Below are 22,355 nucleotides of genomic sequence, written 5' to 3' on the forward strand. Positions count from 1 at the left end.
CTGTTCTTTGTATCTTCTGGTTCGCTTTTGCATCTAAAGCGCGTTTGAAATCATATCATAGGTGAGATATTAAAAACTAACAATAATATTGTTACTGCGTTACTTATCTCTATCCTTGGGTAAATGCGTTTAGGTCCTCCATATTTGCAAATTTGCGGATCGGTGAATTCTCTGATTTCCTGAGAAATACGGAACCATTTTTCGCCCAGCAGTTCTTATTGTTCTTATTGATACCAATTTTTAGGCGAACTGCTTAACTCTCAAGATTAACATTTTATACAATTGTCGTCATGTGACACGTGTGAGGTTCCTAATTAATTTTAGAACAAACGAACATTTTTCAAGAACTCAAAATATTTTATATTGTCGCCTTGCTCAATTGTCTCTATAAACAGGTGTCCATTGGTTGATCGGTACCGACCAACGGAGAGGGCCAGGAGAGCTCTAGCATCAGTTTGCCACCTCGTTTTACTCAAGAAGGCCTCCACATGACTCGTGAGCCAAGAAACGCACTTGCAGCGGCGCTTATATTGGGACCCGCTCCAAGCTCCAAACTTGATAGCTCTAACCCTAGTTCAAACGACTTCCAGGCTGCCATGATTTTCTCTTACTACTGAGGTTGGCAATTCAGTTCGTGTTCCTTTCTTTCTTGACTCTAACGAAAGCCTCTGCAGAAAACAAACAGAATGTTTCATCTCTCGCAGCCTCGCTTTCAAACTCATCCTAAACATAGGCAGCCTGAAGCAATAAATTATTGGGTTGAGAAATGATTGTTGCGCTACCAACGCGTTAAAAAGGTGGAAAAGAAGCGGATATGTAATCTTGTAACAGCTGTCACAGATCTTTGAAGCTGAAAAATAAGTTATAGGAAGTGCCCACATGAGCACAAAAACCCCTGTAATAAGCAGCAACGTGTGCACCAATGATTTATCCTTTCGGGTCGCTGCACCGTGCACGCTCTGTCGTCTGCGTTTAACTTTTATCCAAATGCACACGTAACAAACAATTGTTATGCTAATTACACCAAAAATTGTCATTGGCAGGAAAAAGACAAATCTAACAGATTCGCCAAATGCATCCGTATTGTACAATTCCAATGCAGTCACGATGCCGGACAGTATCCAAATTCCCACGAGAGCAATTTTGTGGACACGACCACTCATAACTTTGTGACGTAAGGGCCAGACGATTGCATGCATTCGTTCCACTGCAATCACACCCAGAGTAAAAAGGCATGCTGCTTTCGGAAACGTGTACGACGCATTTAACACATAAATGGAAGTAATTGTTGGTTTGAATATCAGGTAAATAAGAGACGATATTCCGAGGGCTCCAAAAATGAGATCAGCGACTGCGAGATTGACAACCATCATGTGCTTTCGTGTCTTGAGGGACGGAGTCTTGTTGAAAGTATACAGTGACAATGAGTTGACAAAGACGATGATGAAACTTTCAACAGCATAAACTCCGGTCCAAGCCCGTAAAGTTCCAGTTGATAACGTTTGAACAATCTCTTTTGCTTGGCGAATATCCATTGATGATTGTTCAGATTTCTATGAATGAATCATGGTAGGAAAGAAATAAATAAAAGGACTAAGTGCAAATGAACAAAAGCCTTAGCATACGATATGCAAATTCCAGACTGAGAAAAAAAAAACTGGAACATTTCCCGGTGCAAATCGTAATCGAATCGGCCAGTTGCTCATATGCGTATAGACGAATAAACATTGTTCTGACTCGTGTATCGAGTAGTAAATAACTGTGTTAAATAGATATGATGCAGGAAGTAAGTTTTGAAGGGGTTGTTTAAGTTGAAAATATAGTAGGACAGAGCTAACAGACCACGCTGATAGACACCCTAAACATTTTAAAAGTCCAAAAAAACTCTAAACTCTGGTCTAAAAACTCTGTCCTACTATATTTTCAACTTGAAATGGCCAAAATCTAAGATTTATTGAGCTACTTATATAAAACGGTCAGAGTTTGCTCAATGAATAATTTGCATAATCTGCTGTCACGCTAGCAAAATCGCTAAAAGTTTGAAGTCACCACGGCGAAGAAAATTAATAAGTGCAAGATTTTTTTATATTTTTCTGCTGCCAAACATCTTATTAGAAGAAATCAAGCGGAGTTTTCAATGGTCTGGTCTGGACTTGAGCAATATCAACCAAGAAAGAAAGAGTACTTTTGATCAATTTCAGAAAGCTGTCTAACGTGTGTCATTAAATAAATCATGACGAACCTCTGACTAAACGAATATCAAAATTGAAATGCTTTTTATACACCTTACATATCATACAGTCTAAGAATACAAAAGATCTTTTGCTGCATGCGGTGTGATACGAGAACCGGGCTTTTTAACTTTTGAAATTTTCGATGTCGCAAGCAGTCAAAAAAGTGAGTTTTGCAGCTTTGACTATTGAGAACTCTAAAAAATTTTATTTTAACGTATTTCCAGAAACTAATGTGGTTTTATTTACTTGCTACCAAAGATAGATCATTGGGCAAAGTTTTAGGGAAACTTTATTCCGATGCGAAATGCCCTGGACCGCTTTTATAGAGATCGCCTCTTAATTCGCAATAAGGTAATTTTCTAAAGAAACTGTGGTGCTGCTTCGGTGGGAGAGTATAGCAAGGTAATTTGGTATTATCAACTGCGTTGATAACGTAAATTGGCCACCGTAAAGAGTTTGAAAGCTGACGTTTGGAGCGTTAGCCCTTAGTCAGAGCGACAGGCGAAGGGCTAACGTTCGAAAAGGTTGGCCAAAACGAAACGAAATCAATTATCCTGTTAATTTTGAAAAGGTTAGTTTAGGTGGGTTACAATGCGAAACAAAAGAATCATTTTGGTCGGGATTATCGCTATAAGTTGTTTCGTTTTTGTGAAAGAAATGTTGTGTTTTTGAAATCATTATGATATACTTCTTTCCTTATGAAGTAGTTTGACACTTTTTCTTATGAAGTAAGTTGACACTTTTACATTGAACGCGAGATAGAAGCAATTTTGATGTCGCTCAGAGTCAATAAAGTGGTTTTTTCATCTATCTAGCTTGGATCATGGGACATTTAAAAAGAATTCGACCTAACAGTCGCACTTTAGCGATCGCAGCGGTAAAATTGAAACCACATAAACATTCCCAACCAGAAAAGAAAAGATTTTTAAAACTCAAAGTTTTGAAAGCAATTTGTTCACGTCTAACACTCTTTCTGTATCCTACAATAAAACAAATACGCAAGTGTCCTTAGCAACTGTCAAAATAGCGTTCATATTCATATTTCAAATGACCCTTGAAGTCTCTTTTACAACAGACTTACACGTCTCGCTATAGTCCTTCACTGTACATGGTTTCGTCAGAAAGGCGAACAGGCCAAAAATGACCGGCAAAATCAGAATGATTATTTTAATTAACCGAACAACGTCTCTTGGAGGATATATTTATTTGACATTCGCGATGACTAAGAAAACCTCAAATTAAAAAACCCTGTGTCAATGAATCATTTAAGCAGGCTGCGTTCATAAAATTTCAGAATGATATTGGAAACGATATGTGTTCCGCTCCTCCCCGATTCAGCTGATTCAAATGAGACTTCGTCCAGTATGGTCTTAAAAAAAAAAACAAAAAGGACAGCTTTGATGACATGTTTTTTTTTTATGCAAACCTTCTCTCTCAAATTAAAACAGCACACCTTAAAACAAATTCTGAATATGAAATTTTATGGTGTTTATTTGAGCTTCGTTGAAACTTCAGACTAGAGTAATTCGAGTGAACTTTAATAAATGGCTTGGATTGCTGAAATAAAACGTATAACAAACACTAATCTACTCATGGGAAACAGTATTAGCGGGATTAAGTCTGTTGCAGTCGAGATAAAAAGAGCTAAGTATCACAAGAACTTTAAGGTTATTCACTGAGTTATGAAGGAGAGCAGTTTACCTCTAAAACTCGTTATAATCATACTGCGGTCATGATAATTAAAAGAGAATGTCTTTGGCGTGTCGTATGAAAAACTTTCATCAGAACTTCTTTTCAGAACATCTGTGAAATTTAAATATTAAAAAAAAAAAAATGAGCTCAGATGTCATTCAGAGAAAGTCTTTAAAAATCCTGTTTTAACATCATAGTATCAAATCTTTAACCGTTTCGTAGAAAACTTTCAAAAGGATAAACTTAGTGTCTCTCTCGCCAGTCAAAGTCAAACCGTTGATAATTAGCAGCGTCGATCGCTCAAGTAACTTTTCTCGCTTATGCGGTAATTGAATACATCTAAGAGCCGCACAGTAGTTTATATCTTGCGTTTTACTGAAATGCAAGCAGTTATATTTATCGAAAACGAATGTTGTTTTCTGAGACTAGAGAGGTTCTTCTCGTTAACTGCATTCAGCTTACGTGCGCTGACGCGACACTTTTGAATAAACCGCAAACGACATATTTTTCAGCTGCTATTTTCAGTTGGGTCGATTTGCACGAGTGAAATCAAAGATCTTTTTCACCGTTGCTATTAACCTCAAGCATAAACCTATCATTCAAAGTTGTAACTCTTCAGAGCGCAGTCAGTAAATTACTGCACCACGATTAGACAATAATTCAACGGGAGGCTGTCGTTGACCGCATTGTGCGGTACTTATGATCGTAAAAATTGCCAGAAATTAAAATTGAAATTACCTCTGCTCAAAGGATAAGATATACTCACGAGCCAATGATAGTTCCTCCAGTCTTCACTCCGTTGACAATCGAGTCAAACCAAATCCATAATACAACTGGAACTAGTGTGTCATTGGTAACTAACATGACTGCTATTTTGTCAAAATGATGTTTACAGATATTAACAATTGTGACGTTAATGACGAATTAACGAATAATTTTCCTCTACTAAAAGGAAACACAAAACAATTCGCTAATGACCCATAAACCAAAATTCTAAATATCAACTTCCGCTACAATGTTCGATTTCAGACATAAATGCTCTTTTAAAAAAAATTTCGGGGAGAAAAAGAAAAACGTTTTCTCTCAGGAGCGTGAGAAAACTGTTATGAATTTCCAACAAAAATAATGAACTAAAAGTCCCCTCCCAGTTGGTTTAGGGCAAACAAAACTTTTGCGTCAACGTCTTTGTGATTTAAATACGTTGAAAACAATCAGGGTGGCCCACAACAGCAATTAGGAACTATGCCCATCTAATCTCTAATTTTAGATCACTTAGTGAAGACTTTAACCCTATTATTATAACGAGAAATGTTTGAGTGCTCAGCAATCAAAGTTCGAGGAAACGGTATAAGTGATTTAACGGCATTTTAATTTTTGTAAACAGCAGTTTCTATAACCGAGTGTCGATCGCGTACTGCGCGAGCGACATTTTCTCAAAGAAAACGATAATTTGCAAACCATAACACTACAATAAAGATTGCAAATTGTGCAGCAGAAAAAGGCAGTCACTTTCCGACAAGTAAAATGGTTCAGTTCTGACTATTTTTAATCCGACATGGTTCAATTCGGATATTTGAAAAAAAAGATTCATTTTCAACAAACACATCTTCATGGATCCAAAGAGATCTTAGATTAGGGTAGCAAATATTGTGCATCGCGCCGTTGTATAATTTACCCTTACGGACACTCCGTGCCAAGAACTGCATAATTTCTTCATGTCATATATTCAGTGCCCATGAGTTCGTGTTCATACTAGTTTGTGTCAAGCCGCGTATATATTCCAACCACCATGTTTTTTGTATCGTGCGTTTGTAAGAGATTTGTGGGTTAAAACCAACTTTTTTTTTATTGGTAAACGTCTTTTTTCAGAAACGCGAGAGACGCGTGACTAACACACACAAAAAAAATAGTACGTGAGGCATTAAATCAGAACGTGACGCTCGTAAATTTAGGAGCGCGTGGGAAGTGTGATTTTTTTCGTAACAGACTCTCGGTCTAAAAACATTAACATAGCGGACGACAAAACGGAAAAAGGATCTGAGCACCAGCTTTGAGTAAGCACGCGCTCTTCAAATCCGTTTTAGCAATACCCATGATAATGTCTTGTGTTATAAAGAATTACAAGAAAAATTGGGAAACAAGAAAAAAATATAATTAAGCAAGAAACAAATACACGAAATGTTGATGTTACATTTCCCAGTAAGCGCTATTTTGGATGCAATGACGAAATACGGATGCCATTGTTCTAATCAAACAAGAGCTTCTTGGTTTCCGGTAGTCCCAAAGCCGGATCATGCAGATAAATGAGAAAAACGGTATTACATCATATGATACAAAATAGCGGTGCGAAAAAGACTCCAGTTTCAAAACAGCTGACATCTTTTTCGATTTCCTCCTTCACAAGAAAGACCTCATGCCCATCTTGCCAAGAAGTTGTAACTTTAAGCATTATTTCTGAAAATTTCGGACGCAAAGGGACACAATTAATGTCTGCACCGACTTGATAGATACAGGTTTTACTTTTCGTATCTATATCTATTTACGCCTTCAGAGGGTGATTATCTAGTTCAGTTTCGCACTTGAACCCGCTGTCAGTAATAACGGCCTCCTCTCTCAGCCACTATAACTAGCAAAAGCTTTAAGAGCAAACAAACAAACAAAAAAAAACAAGAAAAGTTACTACATGTAAACGTGTTTTTCATTGTTTTTCCCAAAGCACCTCGGCTTAATGGGGGGATTGCAATATTACAAATTTCGATCTCTCTTAGGCTCAGTGCGTGTTAGTTGTGCCGCCTCCCCCTGAGTTCTTACTGGCTGTTTCGGCGTTTCTTTAATTACCGAGGTCCTCCACAATTCAGGTTTAGCAGTCACCTTACTTGATCTTCTTGGCGCAATGCCTCGGCCTGAACTTTTCAACTCTTGTAATCTCATTTTTAAACTTATTTTGAACGTTGGCAGTCGAAAGCAATAAATAATTGGGTTGATCAAAGATTGTAATGCAAAAAGCAGCTGCATGCATTTAAAAGCCACAGTATAAAATTGATAACATTTTTTGCACATTCTGGAGACTGACAGAAAACTGATAGGAATTCCCCAAGTGACCATAAACACTCCGGTTACTAGTAACAGAGTAAAAACCAAGTTTCTATCCTGTTTGGTGGTTGTTCTCTTCCTTCTGCGTCTAGCTTTAAACCAAATACACACATAGCAACCAATAGTTACTATACCTGCTACCAGTAATGCGATAAATAACACAGGGATAAAAGTTTTGGGCTTTTTGCTAAATGTACCCCGATTATACATCTCAAATGTGGCCACTCCAGCAGAAACAATCCAAACAGCCATGACGGCACATTTGTAAACATTAATGCTGATAACTTTGTGATGTATTGGCCAAACAACGGAATACATTCGATCCATGGCAATCGCAGTAACGCTGAAAAGACAAACCAATTTTGAAAAAGAGGTAAGAACTGTTGAGACGTTAAAGGAGATTAATGTTGGCTTGAATACGTAGTAAATAAATGTAGGTAATCCCAAGGCTCCATAACTGAGATCAGCGACAACAAGATTGATGACCATGATGTGTTTTCGACACTTGAGCGATGGAGTCTTTATGAAAGTGAACAGCGCCAAAGTGTTGACGACGATGATGAAGAAACTTAATATTCCATAAATTGAACACCAAACCTTCCACGATGACGATTCCAAATCAAGATTCTCCTCTGCTTCGTGTGAATCCATTTATGCTAATTCAAATTTTACTGTAAAGATGATAAAATCATACTGTTAGTATCAGAAAAGAGATATGCTAAACTGAATTGAATTTGACTTATATTTGCACATGACGAAATATATGACAAAAAATGTCGTCAAGCAAATCACCAGATTTCTCGAAAAGAACTTGTCACAAGTTTTGAATTGTTTCCTCCAAAATGAAATAAAAGCCTTAACAGCTTCCTGAATTCTGAGAAGTGGAACGTTAAAACTTGGATGCTAAAGAGAGAGGCTCCCTTCAACTCGATTATACAAGGCAGAACTGTACAAATGAAGAAAAGTCATCACTAGTATTGTCGAAAAACCTCAAGACTCAGTAATCATCAAGAAACAAACGATGCAATCCAGTGGGTGACGATATTTAATTTGATATATGATAAAACTAATCAGACCTTTGCTTCAGAAGAAAAGAAAATTTCCTGCGAGGATCAATAATCAACTTTCATATAAACCAACGTATTAAATAAACTTGTTTTTGGCTTCGAGAATAATACAGAATAACCATTGTTATGAGTATGGGCTCAAAACCAACAAATGAGACGAAGATCGCGGTCGACAAATTGCGCTATGCGATCACTGCGATCAAAGGACTGCAAAGGTGCGCGAGCTCTACTTCAAATGAAGCGAAGACATACTCACCACGACCCAAGTTCTAATGATTTATTCCTTTTTTTTCATTCCATCTCCGGCTGCGTCAAACTGAAAGCCGAGTTCTGCTGTAATTGCCTCTAAAATGTTGTTTACGAGTGACAATATGACTGTAATGTCAGATGAATATTAATTGACCTTTGCAGTAAGACTGAAACTGTTGAAAAAAATTATCCTCATTGAACTGAAAGCTAAGGCACAAGTAAATATCTTTCGCCCAGCAGCTAAATTCCGCTTTAAAACTTTTGCTTGTATTTTTTCGAACAAAGGCTATTGATTGAATTTTGCGAAAAATTTACATGAGTTTCCAAACAACATTAATGACTAAGCGTCCCAGAAGGCTACAAGCAAACAAAGGATTCTTTTCAACGTCTCAGTGTAATTATGAAACGATCAGGGCGGTTCATAAAAGTTCTAAAGAGCGTTCCAAACCACGATTTTACGCCAGCAGTGGGCCTCAGGTTTTCTTCATAAGATGGTCGATATAATAAAGTAATTTCGTTCCCAGTCTTTTAGTCTTCGTCCCTCTTTACACTGTTCACAAACTTAAATGTTCAAATTAAAGGTCCTGCTAAAATAAGGATGGTTTAGGACGCGGTTTTGTTAAACAACTCCTAAACTTTGGTTCAATAAACTTCCCTTTATGTCGAAGATTCTACGTTATCACGTAGCCGTTTTGTAAGTTTACACTGTCGGTTTCAGTATCGTGTGTAGACCTCAATCAAATCATGACTTGAAGACAACAAAAATTGCGAGGTGCATTAGCAAACAGTAGACATTCTTTGGTTCACAATTAGAGCATTTTACTTCTGAAACTTCCATAGCCGGTTGCAAAGTATTATGTGAAATAAAAAAAAGAACTCAGCTTGTTTTGAATTGAAAGCTCCCTCCCATGTCAATAGCAATAATAGAAAACAGCCAAATGAGATGAAAGTCCATGATAATATTTCTTCGAAATGCTTCCGATTGCCACCTGAATTAACACTTCTACCGATAGATAAATTAAAATGAGTTGTTGACATTATCTTTTTAACAAAGGTCTTCAGATTAAGAACATACGAAATTTCTAAATACGGTTTAGATATCGTCTACCTAGAAAAAAAGCTCATATACAATGAATTGAGAATTTTTTCCAGTTCCCGAGGCTCAAGTAGGGACAATATATATTGCGCGTGTTGCATATCAACCTAATATTGGCCGAATGTTAGCCTACAAGAGCTCACCATAAAACAATAATTCCCTGTTCATCGGAGTGCGGACCTGAAATAGAGATTCGATTTCTCAGGGGAGAGAGGAGGACCCGTTAATTTTTTTGTGTGTGTCCACTTTAGTAACATCTTTCTTCGCTCCACTAGGATAACATCTTGCCCCGGTACCTAATCTTGATGCGATGAACTTCTGCTGACAGGCAGTTACGATCTAACACTTTTAAAAGACGGTCTAAGACATCTTTGTAAAAAAAAAGTGTTTACTTCAACATTATTTATTTGAAATCCTTCTTAATAACCATTAAGGTTAAAATGCTCAAGTTTTTTTTGTGCAGTCATTACCAAATTTGTTGTAACTGTTTTTTAATTTGACATACCTTGCAAAAATTGAGCGAAATTCCATTTTTCTTACAAAATAACTGAGTTTCGACAAGTTTAACTTTTCTCGAAAGGTACCATAGTGAAATCAAGAGTCGAAACCGATTTCCCTCTAAAGTAGCATAATAATCCATCTTATATAGATACATGATGCTAGAAACCAGTTCAATTGGATGTATTTTGTACATTTAGTTTACGAGGGCTGAAGATAGCTTGAAAAATGGTTGATTCTTTGTTGTGTTAATAATTAATCAGGATTAAACAAATACGGCGAAGTTTTCACATTGGCTGATACAAAGAGCCGTCCACTTGCTTTCTGTTAAATTTTAACAGTTTAATAAGAACAGTTGCGATGCTATGATCAAATCACTAGTGATCTCTTCTTTTAATGGATTTCAACCAGAGGGTCCCCTTATAAATGGAAAATGAGGGTTATCACAAAAATGTCTATGTAAGACTTCTAGCCTCTATTTCCACAGCGATAGAGCCTTCCAAAGTCACTTTCATATCAATTACACTAAACCTTTGGCTGTTTTTGTAGTTCCTGAACCTTTTGGTCACCGGGACGAATTGAGGAGTTTTTGGGTGCCGTATTGCAACACGGATGGAAACACTTCACAAACACTCTTTTGATAACCGCTTTCAAACTGACTTTAAACAGAGGCAGTCGATAGCAATAAATGGCAGGGTTAACCAGACACTGAATTCCAAATACCAATACAAACCAGTCTAAGATTTGTATATTAGGCTGGATGCAGTCTATGCAATTCGGAATAACTGATAGATATAGTAAGGGAGGACACCACGTGACTAGGAAGGCACCACTGACCAGTAGTAGCGTGAGAGCCAACGAACGTTCCCGAATGGTTGAAGGATTGATCGCATGAAATCTTCGACGCTTGTAGGAGACCCAAATGAAGATGTAACACGAACCAATGACTAACACCACAGTAATAGTCAAAACGGGAGTAAATACAGAGGCAAGTGAAAGAAAGGTTATAATGTCAACGTTACGAAAAAGCACAACCAACCCGCTCACTGTTAATGCAGATGCACAAATCCAAATTGATGCGATGGTGATGTTAAAGACCAGCCTTGAGAGTGTTTTGTGCCGCAGAGGACATACAATGGCATGCATCCTTTCCACTGCGATGACACCGAGAGTAAAAAGTGAAGCTACTTTACAGAACCTGCTCGCCATCACCCATACGTAAAACAAAGTCAACTGTGGTCGAATTAGATAAACTAGGTAAACTGGTATTCCAGTGACTCCGAACAAAGCATCAGCCGCAGCGAGGTTCATGATCATTACATGCTTACGAGATCTGAGCGCTGCAGCTGAGAGAAACGTGTACAGTGTCAAGAGGTTTATGACGGTTGCTAAGGCACCCACAACAGCCAACGTCACAATCCAGGCAATTGTTTCAGCGTCTGTTTGATGATAATCCGCTGCATGAAACATTGTATCTAAAACCAGAGAACGGGTATACTATTATTTATCATCCCGGGCAAGATTAAATATTTTAATCGAGGCGGGAAGTCACCGGGACAGCGCTTCTGTGTCATTAGAACACACGTAATTTTAGTTACATGAGCCTGCAACTCAAAACCACCGGAGTTTGGTGTTCCCTTTTTATTATTTAATTGCATTCAGCATGTTGTCTCCGTAAAGGAAGCCTCCAGCTATGTTTTTAACTCGCGTTATTCAACAATTTTACCTGGCGGTGACTTCGTTTAAAAGTTACGGGATGTCAAGTACGGTTGACAACAAATTATAAAGTTACAAAACACAAAACGTTAATACAAAACTAGAGAAAAGTAGCAGTGGATTTAACGAGTTTATTATTCTTCTTTATTGATGTAATTTTTAACCTTACTGAAACCTAACTCTATGAAATGAAAACAAATGATTTGAATTATGATTTTGAATACAAATAAGAACAGGTTACACAACATTTTTGCACTGACACACTCCACAAGAGCAATTTATATTATTAAACAAAACATCTTCTAAAAGGAAAAACAGTTTTTTAGGGGGCTTTGAACCCTTTCTGCAATTTTTTGGGGGGATTTTTGTAATTTTCTTTTAATCTCGATATGCTGATTACAACCAAATAATTGACAACAGGGATGTCAAACCCACAAAAGTTATTGGGCAAAAATTAATTTAGGATTTCTTTTGCTGGATGTGCCGAGGGATGAGATTTATTTAAGTATTCTAAATTACATAAAAATCGAAGACTTCGTGTTCTAATTGGTTTAGAAATCCTTTCTATAATTTGTTACATATAATCAGCTGTTTGTGTTAGGTAATCATGAGCACAGCAGGTTCACTAAAATAAATGACCAAACTGCCACCATGCTCTTTGATTATGTTTCCGATCGAAGAGTAAATAATTGAAAAGAAAAAAATTATTTAAATTCTAAAAACTGGGAAAGATTTCTCCTCCCTTTTTCTTTGGTGAAACAAAATTATGCTTATTAGAGTATGTTCACATAAATGCCACTGATTTTACAGCCAAGGGTGAAAGTTGTTGGGATCCTTCCAGCTCAAGATTCTGTATTTTTAAAAGACAGTTTAGTTCACAATTATTATACGTATGTAATTTGATTTTACGTAGTGCAAACGTCCTTCTTCCTCCCGGGTTATTGTGAAATTGCCCCGAATATCATCCTAAACAAACTCTTAACAAAAGTGAACCACACTGTTCGTTTTACCTTGATTTCTAGTGCTGTGTTCCGCCATCAATTTTTCTGAAATTTGTAAAAATAAAGACAGAAATTAATTCGATTTGGAAAAGAAGACTTCTCCAAGAAATAAATTTAGTGGGTTTCAAAAGTTTGGTGCCGTCTGATGTGTCGCGGAGCCTTTGGGTAAAATGGAGTTGGTGGACTTATCACATTGAGACAAGTCTTCGAGCTCCCAACAGCAACGGGCATAAGAGTGGGAAGATTTTTCTCGAGAAGAGGATGTGGACCAATTTTGTCAAACAGCTTGAATCAATTGAATATTTTTTCCCAAGGTGAAATCTTAAAAGGCAAGTGTCTATAGCAACTGTCAAAATATAGCTCATATCAAAACACGCGCACAAAAGCTGGTAAATACAGATTGATCTCTGTTTTAACAAACCTACCGAATTCGCGTTCCAATATGCCAAATAAGTCTCACATCATTTAAAAACAAAAAAATTTCCGTGAAATAAAAATGTTTTATGGATGGAGGAAAACCTAATTTAAAGATGCAGCAACAAGATTCCAAGCCATCTTTTTCAGATTAAACCAGAATGAAAACCCTATGTTAATAATGACATCTAATATCAGTCTAACAGCACATAAAGGTAAAAATAAACTGATTAATTTTTAACTGTCTCCGAATTGCACTAAATGAAATTTAACCTTATAAGGACTTAAATATTTTTCTTGACATTAACTTGTTTTAGTACTTAAATGCCTTAAACCCTAAGAGTGACTTGCATATGATTCCTCCTTACAGGAAGGAATTCTGCTGAATCATTCATTAAAATCATTGATCGTCAAGTAAGGAAGCTCTTGATTGTTATTCTCCTTGTCAACAGTCCGGGCCATAACCATTTCTGGATACTTGATGACGTCACCAACATGGATGTCATAGTGGGACATCGAGGAAACTCAGTCATTACTTTATTCCAGCCCTAGCGACTTAGTTCCCGACCCATATCCCATGAAACCTTGCAAAATTACAGAAGACAAGCAAATACACACAACAAGCAAAGAACTAATGGTGGTTGCGATGACGAGAAGGAAAAATTCAGATGAAAAGTCGGGTGGAGGTCCATGTTGCGAAGGGCTCGATCGAGGAATAACCAATACTAAAGGAGACGTTCTAGAGAAGAGCATGGAGAATGTGGACAGTAATGTTAGGATGTAAAGGATTAAACGAAGGGGCATTAATAATGGGCATAAATAATTTCTCACATAACACGAAGTAATCGTGTAACACAGAGTCTCCATGTGGTTAATAATTTAAGACGTAAAAACTGAAAAATTTCAACCATCAGTCGTACAAGCAATCGCCTCATTGAGAGCCTGGTGTAAGAATAGCACGGACAGTTATTCAACCTTTTGATTCATAGAGACCAAAATATGATAAATAAACACATTTTCAGAAATAAGGTGATGAGAGGAGAGTGAAAAATCAATCGAGGATGCTGTTTGATTCAAACCACAAAATCTCGAAGCAAGAATTATAAGACATGTTTAGCGGACAGTGCAGAGAATTCATCTTTCTGTCCCTTGTGTGAAAAGGTAATTTTTTCACTTCTTGCTGACGTTACACAACATGATGGAATCGACCACAACCGGCTCAAAATCACTTAGTTAACGACGTTAAGCACTTCAAATACATAAAACTAGGGCAGGTTAAGCTCGTTTCACATAGAATAAGACAAATTTTAACCAGGACTACAAAGTGGCGACATCCAGTGTCTTACGTGAAGTCGAACGGGCCAAACCTTCCCCTTTCAATCAGAAAACATATATGAACTGTTATCATCCACAAAGATGTTTTTTCATCAGGTAGAGAGGTTTCACCCACGCAATTCTGAGTAAGTGATGCGTACAGGTTCAGTTTCTGTAGCGCTCTTTTCCGATGTTAATCTCGTAATAATGATTGTTTATCCCAGAAATGGGACAGAATGCTTAGATTTGTGTGTCAAAAGAAGATTAAGATCCGCCTAAAACGCATCTTCGCATGGCCAGAAATCGAGGACAACATGGCCCCTAAGCATGCGCACTCCTAGCAATTTGTGGACTTTAAATATGGCAGCTTCATAAAAGCTTTGTATGAGAGAAGTAAGAAATCCATTTGTAATTAAATCGTACATGTGAAAAGTCAAGTTCCACACATCTAAAACATGATAAAACACCCTAAACATACCTCACGCAAAGTCGCTCGCAGTAACGACGTGCCAAAATTCGGCAGCAGTGGACCATCTTTTGGGCTTTTCGTGGCGACTTAGCGGTCTTAAATTGGTAATTGATTACATACTTTCATTCCCAACAAGTTTGCCGTACGTGTCCATGAACCAACTCCACACATCTTAACTTCCTCTACGAAGGTTGCTCCTCAATTCCACAGCTATTTGAAAGCTCGTAAGTTCTCCAACATTCGGCGAAATAGATCTGAATAATGCGGAAATTCAAGTTTCGAATGAGAGCATCTCGCTGAGAAAATTTGGCTGCAAAGCGGTGCAAACATGTGTCTTAATCATGACAAGAAAACCTCCGAAATCGGTGTCAACAAACCGCCATTTTGTGAAGCTTTAATAGGCAATTACCGCTGTTTAAGAGCCACTGAAGGCTCCAGAAACGTGATAAAATGCAAATTTTTTGCTGTTTATGGCCTTCGCACAATTCCTGTAGTGTGAAATTAAGTCTCAGAACATTGATTTGGCTTGGAACTAATTCGTTTATTAGTAGACGTAAAATTTAAAATTATAGAATGTCTGACAGACCTCCACTGGAATCCTTTTTAAAATGGAAATTGAGCATCGAAAGCCCCTCTTTAAATTATGCTGCAAAGGCAGTCACAAAAAATGTCATTGTGGCAGTGGATATTCCCTATCCATTGATAAAGGCTTGGCATGAATTCCTAGGGTTGCAGAAGAAGGTTAGAAAGACAGCTGCTGTGGCAAGTCAGCCTAATCAGTCAGCATCAACTAGCAGTGATCTAAGTCCTGCAGCAGTCCAGGAATACACCTATGTTGACCTTTTTGAGTATTGTATTCCTCATCATACCTTTGCCATAACTGCTGATGAGCAAATACGAAAAGAAGTAAACAATACCCTTGCAAAAATTGCTGGAATGGTCCAGAATTTATATGCAAAGGCCAAAGGAGGTAGCAAGAGAGAGGAACTTAACTCAAAAGTGAGAAGATTCCACATTTTTGAAGGACAAACACTTTCAGTAACTTGCTTGAGGGAAGAAACTGAGGCTATTAGAGATGAACTGGAGGAGTGGAAGCAGAATTACCAGCATCTTGAAGCAGAGAGTAAACAGCTATTTGCAGAAATGTATTTAGCCATTCAAGAGAAGGAACAAAGTTTGTCTAACCTTCAGTCAAAGAATGAAGAACTCCAACATTACTTCGAGAAAATTGAAAATTCAGACAAAACTTATGTGGGGAAAGATATATCAGAGGTGAAGAAGAAGTCTCGCACTTTAAAGGAATTTATGTGTAGAGCCAAAACTGCTTTGTGGTTTGCAAAGTCATTTGGACTGGAACTAGAGTCAATGACTATGAATGAGCAAAAGACTGGCATCAGTCACACAGTAATGGCTGAAGACCAGATGTCAAATTACAATGGGAACTCAAATGCATTTGACTCACTGTCTGAAGAGGAGAAGTCCAAAGTAGAAAAGGTGCTATTTTTATTAGATAAATTTTGTGTTGGAGACAACTTTTATCATGAGCTTACAATGGTAGTTGATGGCTTGCCAAAGTCATACCTTGTAAAGCAAAGGAGAAGTCAGCTGAATGACATCTGTCATATCACCTCCACCCCCGGTGAGACGGAAGGGGCACAGACATCATTCACTGACCTTCTGAGAGACAGGGTTCAAGACTATGTGGCAAGCCATCCACATGTGGATCATGTACAAATCAAAATTTCAGGGGATGGGGCGAGAATGACCAGAAATTCTAGTTTCATACTTATGAGTTTTGCCCTACTCCATTCAGATGATGAAGTTATGGCAGCAAAAGGTAACCACACCATAGCTGTTGTGAAGGGTAAAGAACACTACAATACCTTAAGGCAGTCATTTGAAGATGTCTTCAAGGACATCAATTCTCTTATAAGTAAGAAGAAAATAGAAGTGGGTGGCAAATCAATTAATTTGGAATTTTTCCTAGGGGGCGATTACAAATTCATTTTACTTGTGATGGGTTTGAAGGGTGCTACCTCACACTATGCATGTGTATGGTGCAAAATACACAAAGACATGAGGTGGGACACAAGCTTCAATTTAGACCATTATCAATCTCCAGATCTAAGGAGAACTCTTACAGAGATGTTTGAACTAGTAAAGAAAAAGAAACAAAATGACAAATATTGCTGTGAACATGAGCCTCTACTTCATATAGAGCTCGATCATGTAGTGTTGGATGAACTGCACCTTCTATTAAGGATTTCAGATGTTCTCATAGAAAATTTGGTTCGGGATGCCTTAGACTGGGACAGAAGCAAAAACTGGGACAAGAGGAAATGTCAACAAAAAAATGAACACCTAAAAAATTTGCAGGCAGCAATTCGATCATGTGGGGTCTCCTTTGACATATGGGAAAAAACAAATGCTGATGGGAAAGGGTCTGGGCAATACGATTTTACTAGCCTCTTGGGGTCAGACAAGAAAAAATTGCTTAATGAACTTCCAACCAAACTCAATGGGATTATTCAGCCAGATACAGTTGAAGTAGTAAAAACTGTATGGGAAAAGTTTAGGGAAATATATAGCACTGTAACCTGCAGGAATCCCTCCACAGAAATGATAAATGACTACTTCTGGAAAGCAAAGGAATGGGTGAATCTGTTTACATCACTAGGAGAAAAAAGGCATGGCTATAAAAGAGCTAATGTAACCCCATACATGCATGCTATGGTCTACCACATTCCCATATTTCTGCAAAACTATAGAACTATCAAACTGTTTACAGGGCAAGGAGTTGAAAAAAACAATGATATGGCCAGGGCTATAGTTCACAAAAAATCTAACAAATGGGATGCTCCTGCTGACATTCTTAAGCTTGAGTCCAGACAATGGAATCTACGCGACAGTGAGCGTGCAAAGAGAACCTACAGTAAAAGGAAAAGTTCCTATTGGGAACATGATCTCAGGGAAAACAGGAAGAGCAAAAGACTACGAGAGAAGAAAAATTAATAATGCCACCTGTGAATTGTAGTAGCATATCTTGTATATAGGTCAGAGATTTATTAATGGTAGGATTGACATGATAGTAAAACATTGTCATTTATTCTTAAGGTACAGGTATTTACAATTATATTGAGACAGAAAGAGTATAAAAACTGATTTGTATCAGAATTATATATACTGATATTGTACACAAAACCATTTACACATTTATAAATAAACTAATTTGCAGAAACACGCAATGGCTTTTTCTTACAATTAATGCTTAGTTTTTCAATAAAATACCTAGGCGATGATATTATTGCTTTTTCCTTGCTCACAGTATGGTTTTTAGGGCTTCTTGACATAAATAGCCGCACTTTTATAGGAAATTCAACTAGTGTTCCATCCCCCAAGCTATCTAAAAGTCTGTCCCAATCAATTGGAAGGGAGCAGTTGGAAAAATCCTGTTTTTCCAACAGTACATTTCCAAAGTCTTGGCTTTTTTTCCCCTTTCCCCTGAAAAGATACTGGAAAACATCATGCCTGAATGGAATGATTGTTGGAGATAAACTCTTTGAGGCAAGGTTTTCCAAAATTGCAGCATGCAAGGCATCCACACTTGAACTAATTAACTCCTGGGTAGGCTTTGGGTTTAAATATGCTCTAAAAAGGGAAAAAATCAATAAAGACAATTTATTTTTGGTCAGATAGAGATAGATACCTGTACAGTTGAAAAATGTACTTGAATTTTATATACAAAAATGCCAAAGATTAACCATCAAACAGGGAAATTGAATCACTAAATATTGCCTATGACAATAAGACAACAATCGGTTTATTTAAAAAATTAGAATTTTCAAAATATTTGCTTTCACGGGTTTTAAGATTGTAACATCGGAACTTGTGACTAAATTATTTGATCAAATCGTAGAATCTCAGAAATGCTACTGTCAAGTTCCATATTAATGCCCAATGAGAGAACTTATCTTAATCAAAACACCGTTCTCACTTCAGTGCCAACGAATTAAGGTTTTCTTCTGGTTCCCAAGTGTTGGAGAGGGAGCCGTAGCCCTTCCACTTCACAAGATATTCAACCTAAGGCGTAATTGAGATATATTTTAGCCTGATTATTGACTGACTCCATTTGAGTACATCAGATCGGACAAACAAAACGAAGCAACTTACCTTGCCTTTGCGGTTTCTCTTTGAAATCACACGTTCCACCTCATAATATGGTCCCTTGGCTGATGATTTCAGCCTCTTTTGATCATTAAAAAAATCGGCAGTGCTCAAATTATTCAATTCGCGGTAAAAGGAACACGTCTTCTTAGCCGCCATTTTTAGATCGAGGCAACCTTAGCAGCTATTCAACATTCGCATAAAATGAGCCTACGGTCGGAACCGCTGGCTGTCCTTGATTTCTGGCCATGTTTATAGTATGAAACTCCTAAAGTATTAGTAGGTTGATACATTTTGTGCAGTGAGGCGAATTTAAGCCGCTGGGAATTAGGGAAATTAATGAAAACTAAGAAAGGCAAAGATATACTCACAAACCCATTCACGAAAGCGATTTTTTCCGTATTTGTTCCTTCACTCTTTCAGTATTCACTCCTGAACATCTGACCATAAACAACTGAGTCTAAACTACTACACGTACTTAAAGATTTTTTTAAACAATGTTTTCAACTAAAAACAACTATAGCGTTAATGACGTATTGATGAGTATTTGAATGACTTATTCAACTTATTTGAACTTCAAAAGAAGGGATTCGCAAACAAACATTCAATGAAAGCTTAACAAACAAGTCTGATGCAGTTGTTTGGACAGAAGTTTTCGCTTGCATGAAAATACCGAAACCTCTTCAGTCGAATATTAAGAGATCTTTTACGAAATCAGTGTAAACAAAAGTACCGATTGCACCTCCCAAAGGGTTCGGAGCCAACAAAAGTTCCTGAAAAACGTCTTTGTAATTAAAAAACAATCGGGGCGGTTGATGTAAAGTGCGTGAGATAATTGCACATTCAATCGTCGGTTTCAAAACAGCGGTAGCTATTTATGACCATGAACCGTCGACGGACTATCACAACAGAATTGCGTCACGCTATAACTTAGGATTCAATGATTTAGAATAGCGCTTCATTTGTGCAACACACCTTTTTTTCAGTATGATGTAGGCTGCACTACATGTCTATATGACGTATGAGGATGCATGGGCCGACTACAGTCAGATCATATTTTTTAATTTTACCAGCACACTATAGACTGAAAACTACTGTTCCCTGTTAGGCCGACGTCACCGTTTAAAAGCAATGAAGATAAGTTGTGTATATGAATATGTTGTTGACTGCCGCTTACAAAGGTTAACAACCTTCTTATAGAAGAAAATGGTTGTTCTTTCGATTTAGATACTTTTTTACCGGTGTCAAGTGAGGCTCATAGATGCTGATTTTTACTTACATAAAGAACAGTTTGGTCCTCCAATCAACTCTCGTGATTACTCATCCGACTTAAAACAGTTTACTTACGAAGGAATCTAAACATAGGATGATATAAAAGTGTCCATGAGACCTATAAAAATTTATTTGACAAAACCCTCGTGAGTTACCACGGATAGATGTTTTGTTTACAAACCATGCAGTGGGAAATTAGATATACATGGTCCATTAAAAGGTATGGCAGATCCATTTAAACCCAGAAGTTAATTTCCTTCAAGACCTTCGGCTGAACAATGCTTTGTCCCACTATTGTGGGATGAGGAAAAAGTTTGAGTCCCTATGAGAAAACGAACTTCAAGACTCCGAGCTCCAAGATTCTATTTCAGTGAGCCACCGAGACATTACCGTTAGCTGATCCGACATCACAACTTCTACCGACAGAATTACCCGTTCGCCGTGATAATAAGAGAATATTAATATATGCATCAACCCAGCGGTACCAGTTGATACCGCTGATTCATTGGAACAGAGACAATCTCTGCAATAAAATGTTAATTTTTCATTTCTGCATTTTAGCAACCTCTAACATGTTGCTGAGCAGATTTAATCACGTAACGGTAGCTTTGATGTTAAAAAGGCATATTCAAGCTGAATACTGTACTGGAGCGTTGACCATTAGCTGTGAACCATTGTAGTTTAACGGCAGTTTTGATGTTAAAAAGGCATATTCAAGCTGAATACTGTACTGGAGCGTTGACCATTAGCTGTGAACCATTGTGCGAAAAAAAATTGACATTTTTTAAGAAGAATTTTTTTGAGTAGTTTGCAGCCTTTGAGCCCGCGATGGATGATAAATTGCTTTGCGGTCGTAAGCCGCGGTGGCCAAGTGTTTATCGCGCGTTGAACTCCAGAATGAGAGACCTGGGTTCTAGCCAAGGCCGGGTTACTACGTTTGCCTTCTCAGGCAAGAAGCTTTATTCGCACAGTGCCCCTCAGCACCCATGATTTTAGTGGGGGCAACAGCTTACTGCAAGGAAAACCTGGAGCCATGCCGTGGGATTGACTGCAATGAGCTAGGATCCTGCGGAGAAGAAGAACTCCTTGTAACATCACGGTACAGAAGGAGGACTCGCCGGCATTTAATAGGCCATGAAAAACCTTTTTCGCGCAATTTCTCGGACTTTCACTTCATTGAAGAAAGTACCTCTTCCTTTGTGATATATTTAATGAGAGATCGATGAATATTTCCCACATTTCTTCTGAAAATTTTAAATGTGATATTTTCGGTGTTCTTTAGCAACATCGCCTCGTAAACAAAACCGCTCAAGATAAACCTTCAATATAATTTCAGAAATAAAAGTTAAAGGGATCGACAACAGTGGAGTCACGACAAACTTCAGAGTATCATGATGGAAGTTTTGGATCCTATTCGAGTTAATTTGATGGAGGTGTTCAAACAAAATGGACCAAAGTCGACTTCTTGAAGGCAATTTTGGTGAAACCGATGTTTCTCCGCGACGTCCTGCTGTTTGAGCCAAGACTAACATCAACCTATTAGTTATATTTTCTTATTTATATGCATAACAGATCTGTAGGAAGGACGTAATTCTTTGGATATTCTCATTTAGAAAAAAGAAACATTACTTCATTGGTCAAAAGAAATAAAATTACTTCCGTGTTTCTGTAAATTGAAGGTGTTTGTGTTTAAAATGTTACAACTAATTATCTCTCCCTTATTCAAATGGTCTCTTTTACATCGTATTTATCATTAATGCCAAAAAAATTAAATATTAGACTATATGTGCGGTTCAGAAGTTTAAACTTTTTTTCATTACCTACTTATAGCTTTTTTTTTAGCCAAGCTTTTTTTTTCCTTTTTTTTTTCGTCGAACGTTCCCAAGAAACAACTGTGGTTGAATTGCTTAATTGAAAGCATCATGTCGTCTTGAAAATTAAACTGAAAAAAGGACACCACTCTCCATGAATTATAAATAGATTCAATAACATCTTTAAAGAAGTGATGCAAATACGACTCTATTTAAAAAATCTTCTATCCCGACGATGGCTAACTATAGCCAAATGCACCACATA

At 37.5% G+C, this 22,355-nt stretch overlaps 5 protein-coding genes and 1 long non-coding RNA gene across 10 annotated transcripts; 2 read left to right on the forward strand and 4 right to left on the reverse strand.

Moving 5' to 3' along the window:
• Window positions 1–210: 210 nt before the first annotated feature.
• On the reverse strand, window positions 211–5,058 carry LOC113685837 (adenosine receptor A1). Of its 5 annotated transcripts, XM_089199249.1 has the most exons (4): window positions 4,665–4,998; window positions 3,936–4,037; window positions 880–1,553; window positions 642–668 (listed from the first exon to the last, which is right to left on the reverse strand). In XM_089199249.1, exons 3-4 carry the CDS (start codon window positions 1,533–1,535, stop codon window positions 656–658), a joined length of 669 nt encoding a protein of 222 aa, XP_089055375.1. In that variant the 5' UTR covers window positions 1,536–1,553; window positions 3,936–4,037; window positions 4,665–4,998; the 3' UTR covers window positions 642–655. The 5 variants fall into 5 exon arrangements, with proteins under 5 accessions (XP_027059200.2, XP_027059201.2, XP_027059198.2 ...); XM_027203399.2 differs by having other exon boundaries at window positions 211–1,553; window positions 4,693–5,058; XM_027203397.2 differs by having other exon boundaries at window positions 223–1,553; window positions 4,665–4,994.
• A 998-nt stretch (window positions 5,059–6,056) lies between these two features.
• LOC149049126 (rhodopsin, GQ-coupled-like) lies at window positions 6,057–8,604 on the reverse strand. The gene is made up of 2 exons (XM_089199120.1): window positions 8,343–8,604; window positions 6,057–7,690 (listed from the first exon to the last, which is right to left on the reverse strand). Exon 2 carries the CDS (start codon window positions 7,668–7,670, stop codon window positions 6,672–6,674), a length of 999 nt encoding a protein of 332 aa, XP_089055246.1. The 5' UTR covers window positions 7,671–7,690; window positions 8,343–8,604; the 3' UTR covers window positions 6,057–6,671.
• A 1,197-nt stretch (window positions 8,605–9,801) lies between these two features.
• On the reverse strand, window positions 9,802–12,943 carry LOC113685853 (beta-2 adrenergic receptor). The gene is made up of 2 exons (XM_027203428.2): window positions 12,656–12,943; window positions 9,802–11,404 (listed from the first exon to the last, which is right to left on the reverse strand). Exons 1-2 carry the CDS (start codon window positions 12,681–12,683, stop codon window positions 10,455–10,457), a joined length of 978 nt encoding a protein of 325 aa, XP_027059229.2. The 5' UTR covers window positions 12,684–12,943; the 3' UTR covers window positions 9,802–10,454.
• Window positions 12,944–14,666: 1,723 nt separating this feature from the next.
• Window positions 14,667–18,076, forward strand: LOC149049127 (uncharacterized). Its single transcript, XM_089201977.1, has one exon. It carries the CDS (start codon window positions 15,417–15,419, stop codon window positions 17,853–17,855), a length of 2,439 nt encoding a protein of 812 aa, XP_089058103.1. The 5' UTR covers window positions 14,667–15,416; the 3' UTR covers window positions 17,856–18,076.
• Window positions 17,927–19,260, reverse strand: LOC113676674 (uncharacterized). Its single transcript, XM_027193362.2, has 3 exons — window positions 19,014–19,260; window positions 18,838–18,923; window positions 17,927–18,491 (listed from the first exon to the last, which is right to left on the reverse strand). The coding sequence occupies exons 1-3, from the start codon at window positions 19,164–19,166 to the stop codon at window positions 18,068–18,070; spliced, it is 663 nt and encodes a 220-aa protein (XP_027049163.1). The 5' UTR covers window positions 19,167–19,260; the 3' UTR covers window positions 17,927–18,067.
• A 1,956-nt stretch (window positions 19,261–21,216) lies between these two features.
• LOC149049128 (uncharacterized) lies at window positions 21,217–21,952 on the forward strand. The gene is made up of 2 exons (XR_016185297.1): window positions 21,217–21,378; window positions 21,616–21,952. It is a non-coding gene; the product is annotated as an uncharacterized LOC149049128 (long non-coding RNA).
• The last annotated feature ends 403 nt before the right edge of the window (window positions 21,953–22,355 follow it).

Source organism: Pocillopora damicornis, chromosome 3 (genome assembly GCF_964200805.1).
Source record: "Pocillopora damicornis chromosome 3, jaPocDami1.2, whole genome shotgun sequence".
Classification (NCBI taxonomy): domain Eukaryota; kingdom Metazoa; phylum Cnidaria; class Anthozoa; order Scleractinia; family Pocilloporidae; genus Pocillopora; species Pocillopora damicornis.

Coding starts and splice junctions, on each gene's coding strand:
- LOC113676674 (XM_027193362.2), bottom strand. CDS start 19,166: ATGGCGGCTAAGAAGACGTGTTCCTTTTACCGCGAATTGAATAATTTG. Junction 18,924..19,013: donor AGAGAAACCGCAAAGGCAAG/GTAAGTTGCTTC, acceptor ATTACGCCTTAG/GTTGAATATCTTGTGAAGTG. Junction 18,492..18,837: donor CTTAATTCGTTGGCACTGAA/GTGAGAACGGTG, acceptor TTCCCTTTTTAG/AGCATATTTAAACCCAAAGC.
- LOC113685853 (XM_027203428.2), bottom strand. CDS start 12,683: ATGGCGGAACACAGCACTAGAAATCAAG. Junction 11,405..12,655: donor ACACAGCACTAGAAATCAAG/GTAAAACGAACA, acceptor CTCTGGTTTTAG/ATACAATGTTTCATGCAGCG.
- LOC149049126 (XM_089199120.1), bottom strand. CDS start 7,670: ATGGATTCACACGAAGCAGAGGAGAATCTTGATTTGGAATCGTCATCG.
- LOC113685837 (XM_027203399.2), bottom strand. CDS start 1,535: ATGGATATTCGCCAAGCAAAAGAGATTGTTCAAACGTTATCAACTGGA.
- LOC149049127 (XM_089201977.1), top strand. CDS start 15,417: ATGTCTGACAGACCTCCACTGGAATCCTTTTTAAAATGGAAATTGAGC.